We start from the raw sequence: 20,236 nt of genomic DNA, 5'->3' as shown, positions 1-20,236 counted from the left end.
ACACACACAGGCTGCATCCGAAATCGCATACTTCAATACTAAATAGTAGGGGAAAATTAGTATGAGTCATGGATAGTATGTCCGAAACCTCAGTATGCAAAAATCAGTAGGCAAGAAATACCCAGATGGTCGACTACTTCCGCTGAGATGCATGAGTGTGTTTCGTATGGAAACTTCTCTATCCCATGATGCCACGGGAGCTGAGAAACGGTCACGTTTTAAAAGTAAATCAAATAAACTTTAAGGCGGACGTTGGTTTTTAATGTAAGTGCCAATAAATTAATTTCTCGTGACTAAATGATGTTTTTATCAACGTGTAGTTTGTTTTAAAACGTCACAGGTCAAAGAGCATACGGGTCACATGATCATAAAACATGGCAGATGCAGTATGTATTCATAACTGTCACAAATGTATTCATACTTCTCCCACTCATACTCTATAGAACATACTGTGTACTGAATAGAAGGTACTTATTCACATTCAGTACGTACTGTCACAGTATGCCAGACGCAGCCACGGTGTGTCCTGCAGGCGCAACAACACTGAAAGCTCCTGTAGCTTTATATTCCCATCAGTCCTCAAACATCTGACATTGAAAACATTCACAATCCAAAGAGCATTTAAAGATGATGAGCGATATGAGTCTCCAAACATATTAACACGAGACAACATGAGTTTCAAAGGTTGATGAAGAAGATGAGGATCTGAGTGTTGACTTTATTATATTTTGTCCCGGTGAGTTGATGTGTGTTTAAGCGATATTGCTTAAGTTACATGATTTAATCATCATTATCTTTCTAATCTTTTTGTTTTTATATTTTCACGTATTATTGATTTATTTTAGTTTTTTTACTAGCACTGTTGAAGCATCAATCATTTGATTTTCAAAGGTAAGTTGTTCTTTGTCTCGAGTGGTTGTGTTGACGACTGCAAACTTAACAACCAGCTGGCCGTGAATCGTTTGAATACTTATAAATATGTGTCTCTGATATTAAATATTATTGTCTAACACGATACATGTATGTTTAACATGTTTAAACTACATTATTTGATCATAAATAAGAGAAACCCGAACGATCTCCCGCTCGGTAGGGGGCGTTTCGAGCTTCTCGCTGGACTGAAAAGCGCAGCGGCAGAATACCGGAAGCGTTGCGTGTGACGTTCTTTCCGGCTCCGGTCTCTCAACAAGAGTAAAGGTAGGCCGAACAAGAGCCGAAAATCCGTTTAAAATCTTCTTCATCTTGTTCTTTATCTCGTGTTGGTCAACGCGTCTCGGTTCAGTTTATTCTCTTTTATTTGTATTTCACAATCTTGAGGTAAATGTCATGAGTTAAACGCTCATTTTAAGGCCGGATGGCCGCCGGACGGTTTCTCGGTCCGTAAGTCAGCTCGCTAAACTAAAACCTGTAAATAAGATGTAATTAAAACAAGTGCATTAGAATGACCGACCGCGCGGAATAAAGCACATTGAGTGAGCGCAGTTTAACGCTGAATACAGAAGTGTGAAACAGTCGCAGTGACTCGTTTTCTCCATGAATCACAATGTGTTTATTTGAGATGTAAATGGCGATTAAACCCGTACACGTGACATGAATTCTTTATGTGGGGCTGTGTTGTCAAGTGCAGTGATGCTTTAAAAAGATTCCCAAAGACCTGCTGCTTTTGTGCACCTTAAAAACCAGAGTGTACACACACAGTAATAAACTATAAAACACAGCAAAAAGAAAAGGATAAATATCTTAAACATCAAGTCCTTAATTAATTAACATATTAGTAAAAGCCTCATCAAACAAATGTCTTAAGATGAGTTTTAAACATGTATACATACAGAGGTAAACCATTACACCATATCGAAGCAGCAGACTGAATGTGAGGCTGCTCCTCAGATAATGAGACTTTTGACTCTTGAATCCTCTTCGTGTTGTTTGTTTAATTTCGACTCATTGGTTTGGTTTTGTAGATGTTGATGCCCAAGAAGAACCGTATTGCCATCTATGAGCTCCTCTTTAAAGAGGGCGTCATGGTGGCCAAGAAAGATGTGCATCTTGCAAAACACCCAGAGCTCGCTGACAAGAACGTACCCAACCTTCACGTCATGAAGGCCATGCAGGTGAGGCCAGATTCTCTCTATTCGCCAACGAATGAACAATTGCATTTTTCATGGGAGTTAAAGGGTGTTGTAGTCTCTACCCGTTATTCAGATCAATTTTGTGAAATGTGATTTATGGAGACAACTCTTTTTAGTACAGTGACCTTAGTGCTACTGTGAGTCTATGTTCAAATTCTCATGTCTTCATCTGCAGTCTTTGAAGTCACGTGGGCACGTCAAAGAGCAGTTTGCTTGGCGCCATTTCTACTGGTATCTGACCAATGAGGGAATCCAGTACCTGAGGGACTTCCTGCACTTGCCCCCAGAGATCGTGCCCGCCACCCTCCGCCGGCAGACCCGCCCAGAGACTGCAAGGCCCCGCCCCAAGAGTACGTTGGCATTCATAACTTCAGTTTTCAGTTATCGTGTGAAGTCTGCAAATGATGTTCGTTAGCGTGTGTTCACATCCTTCAAGACCTTGAGTGCAATGTTTTAAAGCATGTGTTGTTTTCCAGGTCTTGAGGGAGAGAGACCGGCCCGTCTGGCCCGTGGAGAGGGAGACAGGGACGCATACAGGCGGTCCGCTGCTCCACGTAAGTACACAATGCATACTGCCAGACCATCAGCACATTCTTTAGCTGTGCCGTTTGTGAAGCTAACACGCTTTGTCTGTCAGTACTGCATGCATCAAAGCTACGGTGTTCCTGAATGCCATTTAATGTGGACCAGTCAACTGTTTACATTTAGATTTGGACTTAAAATAGTAACAAAAACATGGTGATACATCCTAAAGAAGAAATGATGAGAAGCGGCGCTATACAAGTTATAAAGATTCCACAATTTTAAGAGACAATAACTCTAAAAAATAATTAAACGATCTGATCTATCTGACTTTAGTTTCATTGCTTTTCTTTTGTTCTGATAGAAAAGTAAATGAATATTGATTTTAATGTTAAACCTGTCTGAACAAAGATGATGTGGTGTTTTGTTGGAGCAGTTTTATTGTCTGGTTCTTTTGAGTGTGTTAAATCTGAGTGTGTTGTGTTTTTCCAGCCGGTGCAGATAAGAAAGCTGAGGCTGGTGCAGGAGCTGCCACAGAATTCCAGTTTGTAAGTGCTGATGTTAGAATGACACAGCTTGACATTCATCCTGCAGAGTATGATCAGTGAGAGTCGCTCACCTCGTATGTTCTCTTGTTTTTCAGAGAGGTGGTTTCGGTCGGGGCAGAGGACAGCAGCCGCAGTAATGTTCAATGTTATCTGTACAATAAAGCTTCAAAAGTGCATCTGTGTCTGACTCGCTTGTGTGTTGTTTCTACAATATGAATGAATTGAAACGTTTAATAACTCATTTATCCATCGGGTCTGTGAGCATCATAGCGGTTTCTTTTGCATATTATGAAGATGTTTGAGGTCAGATTAAATGAATTACAGAATTGGACAAAGTCACCGAACACTTGAAGATGAAATACTGTTTTTTTATTAGTTGGCACATTTATATTACATTCTCATACTGTTTGATTTCACAATCCCAAAATGAGAAAATTAAAATATTCCAGTGATGTTACACCTGTCTGGGTCACAGCTTTGATGGAGTGTTGATAGATCTTCGTGTTCATTTCATCTCATACAAGCCAATTACAGATTTTCAAAATGCCATTACCGTGGCCGAACTGTGATTTACATTCAAAGTCTAATGATAAGAGTATGACAAATTAAAAGTGCTTTTATTTTTAATCGTATGGGTGCTCCATCTGGTTGATTCATCGTTTATAATGCAGCAGTTTAGATTTGACTTTGTTTTCTAGAAACGTGAAATAATATTAATAATCATGCTAGAGATAAACTGTTCATTATATCCTAAAGATTAATGCAGCCACGTCCACTACACAAAACAACCTTCAGCCACGAGAATGAGACGTACACCAATATAACCATCATCACATCAAACAACAAAACCAACACACTTATCTCATAATTCACTTCAAGTTTTTCATGCTGCACTAGATGTGAATTTTTACGGCATGATGTTAGTGTTATCCACAGGCTTTAGATGTTAAATCTTGGGTTTGTCATTACTTCGCAGACATGCTAACAATAAAAACCATGAAACTTCATAAGATATAAATGCACTTAAGTCCAACACTCTGCTGTAAATAAGAAGCCAGAGCCTGGACAGTTCTGGGTAAACCAACCACCGCAATCTCACTTGTACCACAATCTATACATTAGAACAACAAGCACTCGAAAGATTTGATCTGTACAAGAGGAAATTAAACAAAAGCTAACTACAGTGGCTCAAAATTCACAGTTTTACACCAACCGCTCTTTTCAACGAGACCGAGCGACCAGTTGGACTTTAAAGACGTATTTGACATCTCAAAGGGTTAAGAGAAGACGATTCAACAATGATGCTCGAATAAAATCTGTCCTAGGCTTGTCCTCGACTCAACTGTCCAGCCTCTCAAGGTTTAATCTAAAGACGTAAAGTAATATTTCTGAGACATGCAAGAGGTTAAAACAACCGGATTGATAGATATTAGCAAGAACTCCTTCATTTGTTCCAACATAAAAACCTCACGGACTGAATAAAGTGAAACACAATCTGCTGAACAGTATCCAGTTCTGAAATACACAAGATGTAAAAACAGTTTTGTGTTCTCTACACATACAGAATTAAATTCATCGATTCACGTGCGGAGGTGGAAAGATCTGAACTGAACGCGTCTGATATGAAATGTGCAATTCTGGGAGTCTAAGCACTTGTCCTGTGGTTATTATATTATGTATAATGTAAACATTTACTAACAGCCAATATGCAAGTCAACATGAGCCTGTGTTAAAAAAACATTTTACTCCAGTCATGACACATTTCCAGATGCAACCGGATATTAAATGAGAAAATACATCATCGGTTATCGCACCGGGGGACATTGTTTATAAAATAGCAACTTTAAGGTGTTCTACATATTGCAGCCAAATCATTTCAATATCAAAGTCTATTCATGTTTGGTTTTTACTGTATTAACTCAACACTGGGAAAGTTTTGTATTCAAATGGTAGCATTACAGTCAGGTAGTCGTATAAATGAAACCCTCTGTGTTTTTGAAGGCCCGCAGAATATTTACAAGGTGGTAAAACAAAACGATAGACAGGGAAGTTAAGAACATCTATTAAACACAACGTACAGGTGGAACATTCATGGCATCACACAAACACATATGACAAATAAATACCAGTGCTCATGCAAAACTATTCACTTCTCACGCATTCTGACGACTACAGGTGTCATGTCACAGTCACGCTTCTAACAAAACCTCCTTCACAAACACACACACACGCAGAGGAAACTCAATGTGTCACATGCTAATGCACCGTGTGTGTGTTTACATCACGACTGTATAAAGAAGCGTTCATTTAATCTCACACGGGCCGCAGAGAGCACACGGCACAAAAGGAAAATGAATCGGTAAAAAGCAAAAGTATTCAATTTACAAAAATATTCCTCCAACACTTGATGTCTGTGCCAGCGTCCCGACACTCGCGGAGGATTGGCAAAGCATTGTTTGTGTCTTTGATTTGTTTTAAAGACGTAAAACTGAAAAGGAGAAGAGAGTAACTAAAGTAAGAGCGCGAGTGGTGGAAGCATCTAAGTGCGGTTGTTTTGCATTAGTTATCTGATGTCGGAGACGGAGCTCTGATTGATGCTGTAGGTAGGTGACAGATCTTCATCTATGGTGGCCACCAGCGGAGCACCGTTCCGGCTCAGACAGCCTTCCTGAAGAGCTGTGAAATATGTGGCCTGAACGGGTTTGTGACACTTCAACACTTGGATGGCATCGTCGATTTTAAACCACTCCCTTTTTCTCCCTGTCACAACAATAAAGAACCAGAAAATACAAATCAAGTAAACAGAACATCTTTTATCCAGAAAGATAGCCGTGACCTTAACTTTAATATCAATTACTAACCAATGTTTACAGAATCCTCCCAGTCTTCCAAAACGTCAGTCACGGTGAGAACGTAGACGTACGTTCTGTGTTTCCTATCTCGATTCTGAATGTAAAACAACATTTGAATCATCAGAACAAACATCACAACACCGCAGATAGTGGACATACAGAGTCACGTTAACATACAACTTACTTCAAATATTCCTACGAGTCTTCCTAAAATCCCCTTGACACCGGCCTGTGAAAGAATAAAAGGATGAAACTGAACTCAAAGATGCTACATGGTCAAAAATATGTCAAATTCAAACATTTCATGTTTGCCATAGCACCCCCCAAATTTAAAGTTAGCAAATAGCGAGTGTCTTTGTTCGTATCGTGACGTTTACCCGAGGGAAATGACTCTTGAAATGAGAAAAAAAAAATGGGTGGGACTTGATTTCATCCACTGACAACTGATTGGATCGTTGAAAGATTTGATGGGCAGTTTGCAATCTGTCAGTCATTGCAGTTCCGCCCTCGTGACCAGAAGTGAAGAGAGAACGTTTCCAGAAGGGGGAGGAGCTTAATGTTTAAGATCAAAGATTACAAGTGCAAATTAATAAGAATAATAATGATGTGCACAGGTAAGAAGATGTAGTATAAATACTTAACCACTGTGTAAACTATTAGAATTATCATTTTTTATTTCTTGCCGACTTTAAGCAAACATTAAAACACAACAAATGCGATTTATGTCCGGATGATTTCTGGTCGTGCTAAAAGAGAAAGGTTTTCATTTGCGGTTTTAAAAGGATTCACACACAGACAGCAACATTATCGAAATAACCCTGTTCACACAGACCCACGAAAACAACATCACTGTTTATTATTCATGACAGGCCAGTGGATGACAATTTCACTTTCAAACCCTTTTAAATGTTTGCATGTTCAGGTCCTCATAACATCTGTCGTGTAAACGAATGAGATTTCCGTTTCTAGTTGAAAATGGTGTTGTGTAACCACCTCCTGACATTATCGGTCCCGAATGGTGTCAGCTCCGTCTATTAATAGATGCAAAATAGTAACAAACTTTATATATCATCCAGCATTTGATATAATACCAAATATTTTCTATAGTCTCATGACTATTGTATAATACTTTCAATATCAAATGAAATGTTGTGTCTTGTGTCTGGAGATTCATCTCATAAGGCCAAATGTCACATGTAGTTCATCGCCGTCTATCAGAGGCTAAATTTAGTCCTGAACACACACACGACCAATATCACACACAAACCAAAATGACACACAAAAACCAAAAGATTCTACAAGAACAGCACAACTGACGTCTGTGTTTAATGCCCTTTAAACTGTAAGATGATCATCTCTGTGTGATACAAGTTTTCAATCTGCACTTTTATTACACCGCTCGTTGGAATGCTTGATTCTGATTGGCCCGTCGCGACATTTGCAGGTTCTTTACTCGCAGATAACCTCTCAAGACAAACAACACAATATGGGCGGTGGCGCGATTCCTCCATTTCTCACATTTCTGTACCGAGAGATCACGCTGTGACGTTTTAATCTTCTATTGGTCTCATGTGACGTGAATTTCCAGGTCAGAGTTCACCAAACTTGCGAAATGCGAAAGACGTGCTTGCGTTTCCGGTCTGTCACATCCGCATGCGTATGAATGGAAGTCAATGTCTTGTATATCACACTGAAGGGGATTATTTCATGATAACAGACGGCTGCTCGTACATTATCCTGCTTATAACACAGCCACCTGCCACGTGAGATAAAACTGGACGTGAAATGTGAAATATTTGATGAGCTCATTTTTACCGAATGCAGAACTTTCGCGAGGAAATGCACAAAGAGGCAATTTGGTTTAATCGTTTGTACAAATAAAACATATTTATATTGAATTAGTCAAAATGATTTGCTGCATCCGGGTTACCGTGTGTTATTAGTTTTGAGCGGTTGTTATCTGGGAATAAAGTGTCGCGACGGGCCAATGAGAATCAAGCATTCCAACGAGCCGTGAATTATGACATTATATTTACAAACGATTAAACCAAATTGCCTGTTCGTGACGTTTGACCGTCGTTTCTGACTTTAAAACTCAAAGTAAACGGGTTTTCCTCGCGGACGTTCTGCATTCAGTAAACATGAGCTCATCAAATATTTCACATTTCATGTCCAGTTTTATCTCATGTGGCCAGTAGTCGTGTTATAAGCGTGATAATGTACAAGCAGCCGTCTGTTATCATGAAATAAACCCCTTCAGTGAGACACAAGTAATTAAAATAATTAAAATAATTGTAAGTTTATTGTAAAAGTCGAACCTCTTCACAAACTTCTCGGACAGCGGCGTCGTTCGGCTCTTCATCAGGCTCCATTCCCCCTCCAGGAACGATCCATTTATCAGGATACCTGCTGCTGCTCACCAACAACACCTGTGTGAATACACAACACAACACACACAACACACACAACACACACACACAACACACACAACACACAACAAGTCTTTACACTGCGGTCATATCATACTAACGTTACATGTACACTTCTGAAAATAAAAGCATTCTTATGTCATGTGTGTGAAATCATGACAGTGTGTTGTTATAGGTGCTCCACGCGCGGGCCTACCACAGCGCGACAACGCGACGCGCCCTCCCCACGCCTCGAGCGTTTCTTCGCCGTGTCTAACGGAAGACTTCGAGTGTGTCGCGTTCATGGGTAGTTTAACGCTAGGCCAACGCGACGGACTAGTCCCGGGCTAACCAGCACCAGCACGCCGCTAGCCCGCGTTGAAACGCTTGAGGTGCGAGTGTGTTTACCGGGACTCACCTCCTCCTCGGTTTCGTTCCTGAAGCACAGACAAGCGGCCCGTTTCTTGAATCCGTCTCCATCATACGTGCGCGTCTGGTTCGACTTCAGCTTCATCATGTCGGGCTGCGCGTCGCGTCGCGTCACCACTGAGATCGGATGTTGAACCTGCGGCAGATACAGACGCGTGTGGAAACCGCGAGTTTGATTACTGGCAGTAAACTCTCCTGCGCTTCATTTTTCCACAGCCGAGCGCATCTCACACGCAGACGCCATTACCGGAACAGATACGCGATGTGCGTAACGCCAACAGCGCACGTCGCCAAAAGCGCGTAGTGGCGTTTAGAGAATAGGACATGTGGGCATGAAATTGCGCACGACAGTCTTTCTTTCTTTCTCTCACACACGCATAAAATTCATATACAAATCACAATATACTTTAGTGATGCACCGCCGATAACCGATATTTATTTAAGCCGATTATCGATATATTGGCCGGTATGCGGTATCTATAGTGACAATATTAAGAATTATAAGAAATATAAAATGTTCTAATATGGAAACAAAAGGCAAAAAGTGGAAAACTGCTTTAAGTTGAAAACATTCACTGCAGAAAACAATGTAATAATTAAAATCATGTAGGCATAACAAGCATACTATAGTTAAAGTACGTCTGGTACATGATTCTTTAACTTTTAAACTTTTAAATTATATTATTTATTCAACAAACAAATGATAGATGTTCTTCCAGAGCAACCCAGAAAAGTGTTCTTCACAGATCTCAAGACAGAAAGCATTCAGACAGCAGTCTGACTCAAACAATATGCTTTTGTTCTTATAATTCACACCTTCATAAATATCTACATACTGTATCTACATCAACAATGTTTTGCTAATATCAGTAATGATCACGACAGAAAGACATATTATAACTGCAAGCAGCTGAAGTGGTTTAATCATTCACAATTTATCGGCCTATATTAAAAATGACCATTTATCAGCCGATACCCATATGGCTGTTAATTTATCCTGCATCCCTGTTATATATGTTATATATATATTATAATAAAAAAACATTACATATGTACAATACAATATCATTTTTTAAGTCTAAAACAGCAAACAACTTTATTTACCTGTAATTATAATTGTTGTGTTGTTATTGTTTAAAAATATAATTGTAACCATTTATAAAACATTTATTTAGGTTATTGTACATATTAATACAGTAAAACATTTTTCAAATATCGACTGGTAGGCATAAAACGGATATGCATACATGAATAATTTGGAAAAGTATTTTTATTAAGATTAGCACACATTACACATTGAAATAAATAGTTAATAAATGTAATCCACATATAGACTAATGTTGTAATAACAGAACATCTCCTGCATCACAAACACTAACAGCAGAATAAAGTGTGTTTTACAACTTAAGCATCTGTGTTTTGTGTCTGGTCTTCACACCTTAATACCTGAGGCGAGTTTTTCACAATTCCTAAGTTATGAGGACTTGAAAGCCCTAAACACAATCCTGAAGTATTCAAAAGAACATTCATATTGTTAAAGGTTTTCTTTCCACTCCATATGTGTAAAAAGACTCGAGGAGAACCTCATCTCCCACCCATAGACTTCTCTCCAGTATACCTTATAATGCAGCCGTCGATGATCAGAAATAAATGTATTTCATTCAGTTTTCCAGAAGCACTTGGCTGTGGGTAACGTTGACTTGATACCTGTTGTTATGTAAACAGTCCCGCGAGGAGTAAAACTAGAAAACTAAGTGTGTAAGTCAAAGAAGAAAGTGAATGTGTACGATTTCTGCCTTTTCCATCATGTTTTTATCCTATAAACCCATTTTGCTTTAACAGTAACCTGTAAAACAACAAAAGTCTGGTTCTAAAATGTTTACATTCTCCAGCAGTATAATAAACATGATATACGGCTCTCAAACGCCTGTTGTGTTATCATGGAATGTCTCACACAGCACACTATATCAGCGATGGGGTTTTTATCGCGCTTTTAAAGTGCAAACTGTACCAACAACAACTGAACACTTTCCAGAATGGCTTCAAAATTCTTCCATGAACCTCTTAAGTGTCCTACGATGCACCTATAATGTGGTCTGTAATGCTGACTGCCGGGGGCTCAGAGACAATTACACATTACATGCTACTTCAACGCTAAATCTATTTATAAACACGTGGCCCGGGCAACTTGTATTCGTTTATAAAATATAAGAACCTGCCCCTGAACAAATATTTACTGGTTTTTAAGTCACAATAAGCTAAACTAGGTTTTAAAAGAATGTATGCTACCGTAAGAGAACGATTCAAGCCCATGATGATGATGTCTCACAGTCAAATGATAACTTCATCTAAAACTAGCCATGGACAGCAAAATACAAAACTACACTGTAAAACTTTGCTGTAATTTTTGCAGCATGTTTGCCAGTAACTTACTGTAGATTTAATTACTATTTAATATACTTTTCCGATTTGTACTGTTTTCAATTACTTGAATCAAAATGAAAACACCTTGACCTTTGAGATTGAAAATGAGCAAGACGAGACTGGCTTTAGCACAGCAACACTTCCTAAGCTATTTTCTCTGAAAATATTTAAAACGTCTTAAATTACGATACATTTACATTACAAGAAAAGTGACCAAAGATAATTAGTCTTGCTTTATGAATGAAAATGATATAGAGTACGCAATTTGATGCTAAAACGAATTTGTACATTAAATCTACAGTAAGTCACCGGCAAACCTGCTGCGAAATTACAGCAAAGTTTTACAGTGTAAACTGCGAACTAGCGTAAGGAGTAGAAAAGCACATCCGTTCAAAAGATATGTGTATATACTAGTCAAATCAAAAACTAGATCTATACTTATATTTATAGAGAGAAAACAAAACTAGCTAACACTTAACGTACTTCTATGATCCTGCTTTCTATATCTGACAGAATAACAGAAACTCTGGTTGAGTCGCAGAAAGAAGTGACGGCTAGTTGAGTATGAGGTAGTGTCGTTAGGGTTAGTTAGTTACGGCTCCTCTTCATCATCTTCTTCCACATCTTCAGATGAATCCTGAGGAGCTTGCTTTTCATTCTCCTGGTATTTTAAAATGACTTCAGTCAAGCAAAGCATGTTAAATTGAGCGAAGTTTGCATGTTACATTTTTAATAAATGTATAATAAAATGCTAAATCGTACACCGTAACTGTAATTTACGCGTTTAAAAATGACCTTTTAACTCACTTACTTACTGAACTATATTTATTTATTCTTTACTATATATTATTTGTGTTTACATTTTGTTATCCTGTCTAGATTATTTATCTTTGAGAGAGCTTCTAAATGTTCTTTCATGGTTTACAATATAATGACAATAGAAAAGATTATATTCTATCATATTCTACTAAAGACACGAGAGTGAGTAGACAATGACAGACTTGTTATTTTCCGACAAACCTCTTTCTTAGGTCTCCCCTTTGGTTTGTCTCCAGCAGAAGCAGATGCTTTCTATGAAATAAACAAACAAACAAACTCGAATTAGTTTCGAGAATCGTGAGTTCTTTTTTCCTTGAGCAGCAGCAGCAGTGTTCAGAGTGGACCAGCAGAGGAGGACATTGTCAACACATGGAAACAGATGGAAGAGGGCATCGGGTTCACAGAGAACTCTTGAGGCATGCGCTCAGTGCGCCCTGTTTACTGCTAAGTGGCTAAACGGAGGGTCACCTGCTGTCGATCTGACGATGAGATCTCAACACACACTATACACTATGAATAATGCACATGACAAAACACGTGTTTTCCCACTCCAGTGCAATAGTGAAAACATGTTTATATTCATCCACAACACGAAATGCCACAAACTAGGACATAACAATGGGTTCATTCCAAACACCATACCTACACTTACTCTCTTGGAAGGCCCTTTGTTTTTGCTGCCTTTTGGTCGCCCCCTTGACTTCTTCGCAGTTGGCGAGCCACTTGATTCCTGGTACAGATATGTTTATTTAGACTGTAACGTAAATATTATCACCGATACGATCCGTTACAACTTTATGTCACTTTTATACCTTTGGATGTTTTCTTGGTCTTCCTCGTCCTCTTTTCTCAATCCCGTGCTTTTCTTTGAGAGAGACCGCTTGTTTCTCTGAATCACTCATGTTTACAGACTTCCTAACAAAAACAAAATAAAACAGAGGTCTGTTGAAATCGTAATGATGCATTATGAAAATGCACATAAGCCCTTTGGATCAGAATGGCATTATCTCATGGGAAACGACTGGAGATGCACAGGCGCACAGCCGAGGCGCTCAGTGGCTTAATGGCAACCTCCTGTTTGTCTTTATGGACACCGTATAGAGCTGTTTACACTTTGAGAAAGACGTGCAAATGAACATTGTAGCCCTTGTGCGACTATTTAAGACACAAGAGAACATTAACTTACATGCACTTACACGGGCGAGGTATAATGTTTTCGGTGGCCGCACCTCCGCACGCGCAATACCTGTCGATTGAATTAAAGCGCAATCGACGCTCCGCCGATAAAGCGCAGTGTAATTCACAGTAAATCGACGTCCACGGTTAGAAAAAGAACAAGTTAACTCTGTCCTTTCCGACGGACACACGGATTAAAGAGCCTTCAGGAAAAGCAGCCGTGTCAGTAGAATAAAAGGCCAATAGCGGATCAGCACGCGCCGCAGGTTGATGGAGAGGAAGGCGGATCTCTGAGCGCTTCATTTCTGCTTCTGACAAATTGGTGGCGCCAAGTACAAATGCACGCAAAGCCATGCTTGAAAAGGGTTAATTAACCATTAAGATGAAGTGTTTGATTTCAGTTCGTGAAAATAAAAATGCGTCTTGTTTTTTATTGTCTTCGTCAATTATCAACAAGAATAGTTAGTCTATACTTCAGCATGAATGTTGTCCAGGCCCAGAAGTCTGTAAAATCATCCTGGGTCCTGTGAATTTGGGCTCTGTCCCTGTGCGTATTTTAATTTCAAATCAGAGTAAAAGATCATGTGTTAGGGGGTTATAACAATCCTTTTATTCAGGGGTCTTCGACGTTTTTCGGGGCAAGGACCCCTTAGATGAGAGATGGAGCATGGACCCCCTTACACATTGTAAAAAATGAATCATGGGTCTTGTAAATTCCTCTAAAAAAATAAGTGTAATAAAGTAAATAGCATGTTTCATTTTTTACAGTGTACTAAAGGTGTAAACAGCTATTTAAATAGAATATTATTGTCACAGCAATGTTATGTTACAACATTACATTTGCACTATTATGGATGTTCTGTGTATTATTTCTAAGTTAATATATAGATTGTTTGATTATTTTAAGGGATTTGCAGCATCATACATTTTCATTTTACTGTGAGATGGACAGTTAACATAAACTTGACGTTTTTATAAAGGCTTGAATGAGATGATTGACCCTGCTTAATGGCACAAATACTAATCTGGTGAAGCGTATTCTCTATTGTTGTAAAGCCTAAATGCTTATTATGTCCAGAAGTGAATTTGGGTGTTAAAACTATTCTGCTGGAAATCCTCATTCACTGTCTGTCTCAAAACAGACCGATTGTTATGAATTCTCTATTCTGGCTTGAGTAAACAATTGGCCATCACAATTACAGCACCCCTTTTAAAGGGGTTTCCTCCAGACAATATACATCTGTATATATTCAATTTTACTAACAAAAGGATCAAATAAATCATATAAATACAGTTGCTAGTATGGTAAAACATTTGATGATTCTCCAAAACACCAAAATAAAACAAAATATCTATATCAACATTCTTAATAATAAAATCATAAACATTTCCCCCAAAAGGGGCAGGACCGGTAGCCTATAAATGAACCACCGTTTCTAAGCAATTATTACAAAAAGTGCAATTTGTATTTATATCTTTTTTAAATTCCATAAGGAAATGTTTTGTGTAGTAGTTTCTATGAATGTTTAAATTATACCTTCTTCGTTTTGTTTGTGATTAAATATTGATTGGGAAGTAGCCAAATTCAATACAATCTGTGAACCGGTTCCATTTAAAAAACTACAAACACATTACAGCGGTACGGTGGATATGACGCATAAGGGCGCGTAGAGATGACGTAAACACGTACGTCAAGGCGCATCAAGACGACTGTCCTGGAGAACCAAAACACTGAGATGAGATGAGATGTATGTATGATGTATGTTTTTAGTATGATGTATGATGAATGACGTATGTGCTGTGCTTTACTGCGATCATTTCTGTTATGAAACCGAATTAAAGCGTCGAAGGGCAGCGCGAGAGAGATCATCCAGACTGTTTTCATCCCTATAAGTCTTTAACATTCATTCTTTAAGTCCTGCTCAATGAATTCTTTTTTAAATAAAACTACAGTTTTGCTCCATGTGTATATATATATATATATATATTTGTGAATGTGTGAATTACAGAGATTGTGATGATGTCATTCATTTATTCATGGCTGTTAAACTGGATCATTCTGACATGTTTTGTTTTATTTGATCAATACAGATACACTAAAGGCCACTGTATAGTAGGTACGTTGATGTATATTTAAATGTGAAAATGAAATCTAGAAACATAAAACACCAAGTGCAATTTATAGAAAAAACATATCAAACAAAACTGACCTATTTACCTGTTATATAACAGCAGACGTGTCCAAACAGCTTGTTTATTTACTTTCCACAGCCAGTTTTCTCTTTGGTTTGGTGACTGATCCGTGTAATTTTGGATTCTGCCTGCAGGTAGAGAAGTGTCCTGTTTCAGACTATAATAAACCCTGACCGCAGTGAGTTCAGAGAGTTAGAACGGCCACTGTATTGCTTTGAAGCCACACCGCAGACAGAGTGCACGGCCATGTGGCTTCACTTTCATAGCGTCTATGTGTTCTCTGTTTTCCAGGCTTGAACTCCAGTGATCTGCCCGCCCCTCCTCCATTATAATGCATCATTAATAAACATGGGAGGCAGCGGATCCAAAACTAAGGGCGTGTGGCCTTTCACCAGCGCCGGAGCTGCAGGAGAAACACCCGGCGAGGTCAGCGAACAGTGTTTAGCTCGACTGAAGGGATCCAAAAGCGCCACGCCGTTCATCTTCACGAGGAGAAGGTAAAGGATTAGTTTTACGTGAATGGGATTCAGGTGTAAAGCTTTTTATCATCAGTTAAACCATCATCCATCATTAGTTTATTTCAAAATTAGTCTATTTCACTTACTCCACCTCTTAAATAGCTTGGTGATGTCCCCTATATTAACCAATGATATCTCATTCTAACGTTTCATGATCCATTCAGACCTCATGTCAACAGATGCTGTCTGTTCTTGCAGTTCATTGTTTTTGGATGAAGATGGTGATTTGGCTCACGAGTTCTATGAGGAGACTGTGATGACCAAGAACGGACGAAAGAAAGCCAAGCTGAAGAGAATTCAGAAGAACCTCATACCTCAGGTGAGATGTACTGCCGTTTAATCTTTCAAATATTTTAAGGGATTTCATCAGTTCATCGAGTCATCTGTTGTTAAATACATTGTCTTGGTCATGAATTGACTTTTTAACTGACTTAAACCTTTAATTGACTAGTCAGACTGATTAAGGCCTGTTAACCGTAGATACTCAGGCCAGAGGTATTTAGGTTATTTTGTGCTCAAATCCTCTTTTAATGTATGATTTTAAATATATTTCATATTTACAGGGAATTATCCAGTTGGATCACCCACGAATCCATGTTGACTTTCCTGTGGTCCTCTGTGAAATATAAGAACACATCCGGAACCCTTCTGATGTTCTTCTGCAAGATGCCCCGTGGCTCTCTGTTACGACGGGACGCCTCACTTGACCAAAAAGATGAATCACTTTTACTGATGTGTGTCATTCTAGACAGCAGACATGTGTGGTTCTATCTCCTGTGACATACGACGAGGTGTACATGTGCAATAAGAGTGTGTGTGTGAAGAGCAGGGACTGTACATACAGTCTCACTGTGTGTCTCTACTGTCGTCATGTGTATTATATTCTGTCTGCTCAGATCTGCACTTGTTGTACAGTAAACGATGAGATGACATACTTGAAGAAAATAGTTTAACAGATGAAATGGTTGCATTTGTGTTCTGTTTATTTGTTGTTAGCAGTCTTTGATATTCCAAGTATGGATTTATGATTGCTCATACATGGGTTTGGCAGATTAAGATGAAACATTGATGCATAACTCATCCTGCATTGTTTGTCTCATAGATTTAAATTAAATCCTCAAATTTTGTGGCTTGGTGTTGAGAGCTTTGATAGTATTTTTCCGTAGATGTGCATTGAATGAAGGCCAGTCTCAGTCATTATAGAGCAAATATCATAAACACTAGACCACCATCTGCCGACATTCTGTTAACCACCGAGACACACTACGTGTTCCCTCGCAACACACTGATAACTATTTACAACACTTGCAACATTTTCACCATTTCCCTTTTCTTTAGAAAAACGTGTAATTATGTGATTACACATGTATGTCCACTTTAACTTCATTTTTAACGAAGCCAAAGGAGATATTGGTGTGTTTCTAATGGAAGATGTCTTGTGTTGGGGGTATTGTGAGGTGAAGTCTGTTCCTGTCTTATATGTTGTTTATGTTGGCCGTGTCTTGTGTAGTTTGCCTGGCATGGGGAGTTTGGGTGGAGTGGTGTGGTTAAATGTCAGAGGTTAAGCTCTTTGATAGATTCCCTCTCTGCTTTGAAGTCCTCTGTTAGGATTCTTTAACTTTCATTCAAGGTCTTCTGCTTTATCAAACATGTGATAGACGACTTATCAGAGGTTTATTCAGAACTGATGGATATGATGTACAGGGAACGTTTGTCCCACGCTTCTGAATGAACTAGGGAAAGCTTAAGCCGGATGCCATGTCTGCGTAAAATCACAGACACTGATAAAACTGAGAGAACACACCGTAGGACGAGCAAAGGTTACAGCGGCCCTCGAGCGCTTGTCTGGATGTGTAGATACTGTTAAAGGAATGGTGCACGCAAAGAAATTACAATTCTGTTTTCTATGGCAAATCATTTTCAAGTCTCGTTTTAATTTTCTACCTGGTGACCAGTGGGTGTTGAGCTCTTCAAAGCCCAAAAAACACAAAGTAGTCCACATGTCTTATTTGAAGTGTTTTATTAGTTTATATGTTATATTTGAAGGGTTGTGCGGCTCAAGACTATTTCTGACATATTTCCAAGTAAAACAGGATATTCGGTTTGAAAAGAATATAGGGTGGGATGATTGTAGCTCATCATATTCACAGGAAACTGATTGAATTGTGAAAGTGGGCATTTAAATGTGATGAATAGGCAGCGGATGGTGGAGGAAATCTGCCCATCTGAAACACCGTCACCTTTTGACCCACATGAAAAGACTTCACAAATCCAAAAGAGAACATATTATTGTGTTAACATTGAGCAAAAATTCAATAACTATGTTAAGATTTCTGCTTTACAAACAAGTCAAGATGAATCTATAGGCCACATTAATGATGTGATATGATGATGTAAAAGTAGTGGGGTTATTATAATATTTTGATCAAATGGAATTTAATGAAATCATTACCGTTAAGCTGTTTCATGAAGATTCTAGACAAATAATGAACCACAGTGTATTTTTCCTGTGAATCTGCAGGGTGACCTTTGACCTCAGGGTTATTGTGGGTGTGTCTTAAAGGATGACAGAGATGGAGAGATAACGCGGGAGCGCCGCTGATCTGAGTCACAGGATGTAAGTTTGCTTCTTTCGGATGGTGGGCAGTGACGTGTGTGTGTGTTCAGTTCCTCTCACATTGTTCAAACTTCCTGGTGCTGCCTTGCTGTAACGGTGATGTAAAAGTCAAAGTATGGGGAGAAAAGGAACCGGCTCGGCCCAAGGAAGGAAACTTCACTCTCTCTCTCTCTCTCTCTCTCTCTCTCTCTCTCTCTCTCTCTCTCTCTCTCTCTCTTTCATGAGCACACACGAGTCAGCGCAATATACAGAAATGGCAACAGGATTTTGCAGGTAATTGTCAGAGAGGACCCATTTGAAAGCACACCAACAGTACTCTGTTATCTTATCCATCACGTGGACACTCAGAATGTTCAGTTTGAAGGGATCTAAAACACTTTTCTGAATACGGAAAGTTCAAAAACATTGAATCAGAATCTGTGGATGTTTACATGAATATTAAATTGCAGGCGCATTTGGATTACCTCACTCATAAAAATAATTCAATGCAGTAATAAAAAACATCTTTTTAAATTGTTTCAAATGTTTGAATTAAAACGGCACAGAGGCAAACTTGCTGACAGAAAGTGCCGTGGATTATCATGTTTCTCATACTCAATAATTTTACTACAAATAAAACATCTATAGTTACTATATTTAAAAGATGATTACCCCAAACGAACTAGTTAAACTAGTAATTCAACTCTGGCTAAACCATATAACCACTTTAAGCCACATCATTTTCATCATCTTTTCGTGCAAATATAATAGTACTATATCATTAATGTTGCATCATATAAACTTTACAAATGTGTATGAAGCGCAAAGTCCGCCCACAGTGAGCTGGTATTGAAGCCACGCCCCCCGCCCCGCACGCACAGTCGCTCTATGAAGGAGGCGCGCGTTTGCGCAGATAAAAGCTTCTCGTGATGTGTGAAGATTTACTTTATAGAAAACGCGACAGTGATTTCTGTTAGTTCTCAATATTCTCCAAACGTTTAAAGAGAAGAAAACTCGAGAAAAAGCCTCTGGGGATGCTGTACACGTAGAGCTCAGGATGGAGTGAGTCATTCATCTGTGATAACATGTGAGTTGTTCTTTTTATTAGGGTTCGAGCCCGTAGGGCTAGAAACCTATTGTATTTGTGGGTTTTATTATTAGGGTTTCGAGCCCGAAGGGCTGAAAACCTATTGTATTTGTAAGGATTTTTATTCTTCTTCTTCTTCTTATTATTATTCTTCCGCCATAAAACGCGTCGCCCAGCCCAAACCGTAAGTCGTAGAAACTCGAGACTTTGTCGGATGGTAGTAGTCTTGCTCGCTACTCAGATACTTGGAGCCAGCCATGTCGGTCCATAGGTGGCGCTATAGCGATGGCCAATGCGTTTGGGCTCAATGCTCGTAAACCGGATGTCGCACAACAAAGTGATTGGTGTCATTGGAATCCTTGGCTCCAAACTTAAAAAATGGCTATCTCCGATTTCATTTCCGGTATGCAAATTTTCCCGCTAATTTGCATTTTATGAAAAAAAAAAAAAATGAACTAGTCCCTGGATTTTTGCCCGATCGGAACCAAACCAACGCTGTTGAATTCTGTGGAGTGTAAATGTAAATATTCATTGA

At 38.9% G+C, this 20,236-nt stretch overlaps 4 protein-coding genes across 14 annotated transcripts; 2 read left to right on the top strand and 2 right to left on the bottom strand.

Moving 5' to 3' along the window:
• Nucleotides 1-336: 336 nt before the first annotated feature.
• Nucleotides 337-3,380, top strand: rps10 (ribosomal protein S10). 5 transcript variants are annotated; one of them, XM_079461186.1, is made up of 8 exons: nucleotides 337-736; nucleotides 846-891; nucleotides 1,094-1,197; nucleotides 1,962-2,111; nucleotides 2,305-2,479; nucleotides 2,606-2,683; nucleotides 3,144-3,199; nucleotides 3,295-3,380. In XM_079461186.1, exons 4-8 carry the CDS (start codon nucleotides 1,962-1,964, stop codon nucleotides 3,334-3,336), a joined length of 501 nt encoding a protein of 166 aa, XP_079317312.1. In that variant the 5' UTR covers nucleotides 337-736; nucleotides 846-891; nucleotides 1,094-1,197; the 3' UTR covers nucleotides 3,337-3,380. The 5 variants fall into 5 exon arrangements, with proteins under 5 accessions (XP_079317312.1, XP_079317311.1, XP_079317314.1 ...); XM_079461185.1 differs by having other exon boundaries at nucleotides 491-736; nucleotides 858-891; nucleotides 1,065-1,197; XM_079461187.1 differs by having other exon boundaries at nucleotides 507-736; nucleotides 858-891.
• Nucleotides 3,381-3,551: 171 nt separating this feature from the next.
• On the bottom strand, nucleotides 3,552-9,267 carry nudt3b (nudix (nucleoside diphosphate linked moiety X)-type motif 3b). Its single transcript, XM_079460749.1, has 5 exons — nucleotides 8,878-9,267; nucleotides 8,370-8,480; nucleotides 6,236-6,280; nucleotides 6,061-6,145; nucleotides 3,552-5,959 (listed from the first exon to the last, which is right to left on the bottom strand). Exons 1-5 carry the CDS (start codon nucleotides 8,974-8,976, stop codon nucleotides 5,763-5,765), a joined length of 537 nt encoding a protein of 178 aa, XP_079316875.1. The 5' UTR covers nucleotides 8,977-9,267; the 3' UTR covers nucleotides 3,552-5,762.
• Nucleotides 9,268-10,141: 874 nt separating this feature from the next.
• hmga1b (high mobility group AT-hook 1b) lies at nucleotides 10,142-15,801 on the bottom strand. Of its 3 annotated transcripts, none has more exons than XM_079460344.1 (5): nucleotides 15,526-15,801; nucleotides 12,944-13,046; nucleotides 12,784-12,861; nucleotides 12,333-12,383; nucleotides 10,142-11,973 (listed from the first exon to the last, which is right to left on the bottom strand). In XM_079460344.1, exons 2-5 carry the CDS (start codon nucleotides 13,031-13,033, stop codon nucleotides 11,905-11,907), a joined length of 288 nt encoding a protein of 95 aa, XP_079316470.1. In that variant the 5' UTR covers nucleotides 13,034-13,046; nucleotides 15,526-15,801; the 3' UTR covers nucleotides 10,142-11,904. The 3 variants fall into 3 exon arrangements, with proteins under 3 accessions (XP_079316470.1, XP_079316468.1, XP_079316469.1); XM_079460342.1 differs by lacking the exon at nucleotides 15,526-15,801 and adding an exon at nucleotides 13,318-13,620; XM_079460343.1 differs by lacking the exon at nucleotides 15,526-15,801 and adding an exon at nucleotides 13,328-13,599.
• On the top strand, nucleotides 14,949-19,151 carry tusc2a (tumor suppressor 2, mitochondrial calcium regulator a). 5 transcript variants are annotated; one of them, XM_079460339.1, is made up of 6 exons: nucleotides 14,949-15,055; nucleotides 15,399-15,424; nucleotides 15,635-15,678; nucleotides 15,792-15,997; nucleotides 16,217-16,337; nucleotides 16,582-17,147. In XM_079460339.1, the coding sequence occupies exons 4-6, from the start codon at nucleotides 15,849-15,851 to the stop codon at nucleotides 16,645-16,647; spliced, it is 336 nt and encodes a 111-aa protein (XP_079316465.1). In that variant the 5' UTR covers nucleotides 14,949-15,055; nucleotides 15,399-15,424; nucleotides 15,635-15,678; nucleotides 15,792-15,848; the 3' UTR covers nucleotides 16,648-17,147. The 5 variants fall into 5 exon arrangements, with proteins under 5 accessions (XP_079316465.1, XP_079316466.1, XP_079316463.1 ...); XM_079460338.1 differs by lacking the exon at nucleotides 15,635-15,678 and adding an exon at nucleotides 15,579-15,634 and having other exon boundaries at nucleotides 14,960-15,055; XM_079460341.1 differs by having other exon boundaries at nucleotides 14,986-15,055; nucleotides 15,579-15,678; nucleotides 16,582-17,159.
• Nucleotides 19,152-20,236: the final 1,085 nt, after the last annotated feature.

This window comes from Barbatula barbatula, assembly GCF_947034865.1.
Source record: "Barbatula barbatula genome assembly, chromosome: 7".
Classification (NCBI taxonomy): Eukaryota; Metazoa; Chordata; class Actinopteri; order Cypriniformes; family Nemacheilidae; genus Barbatula; species Barbatula barbatula.
The sequence above is the reverse complement of the archived record's forward strand: the minus strand, read 5'-3'. Positions and strand labels throughout refer to the sequence as shown.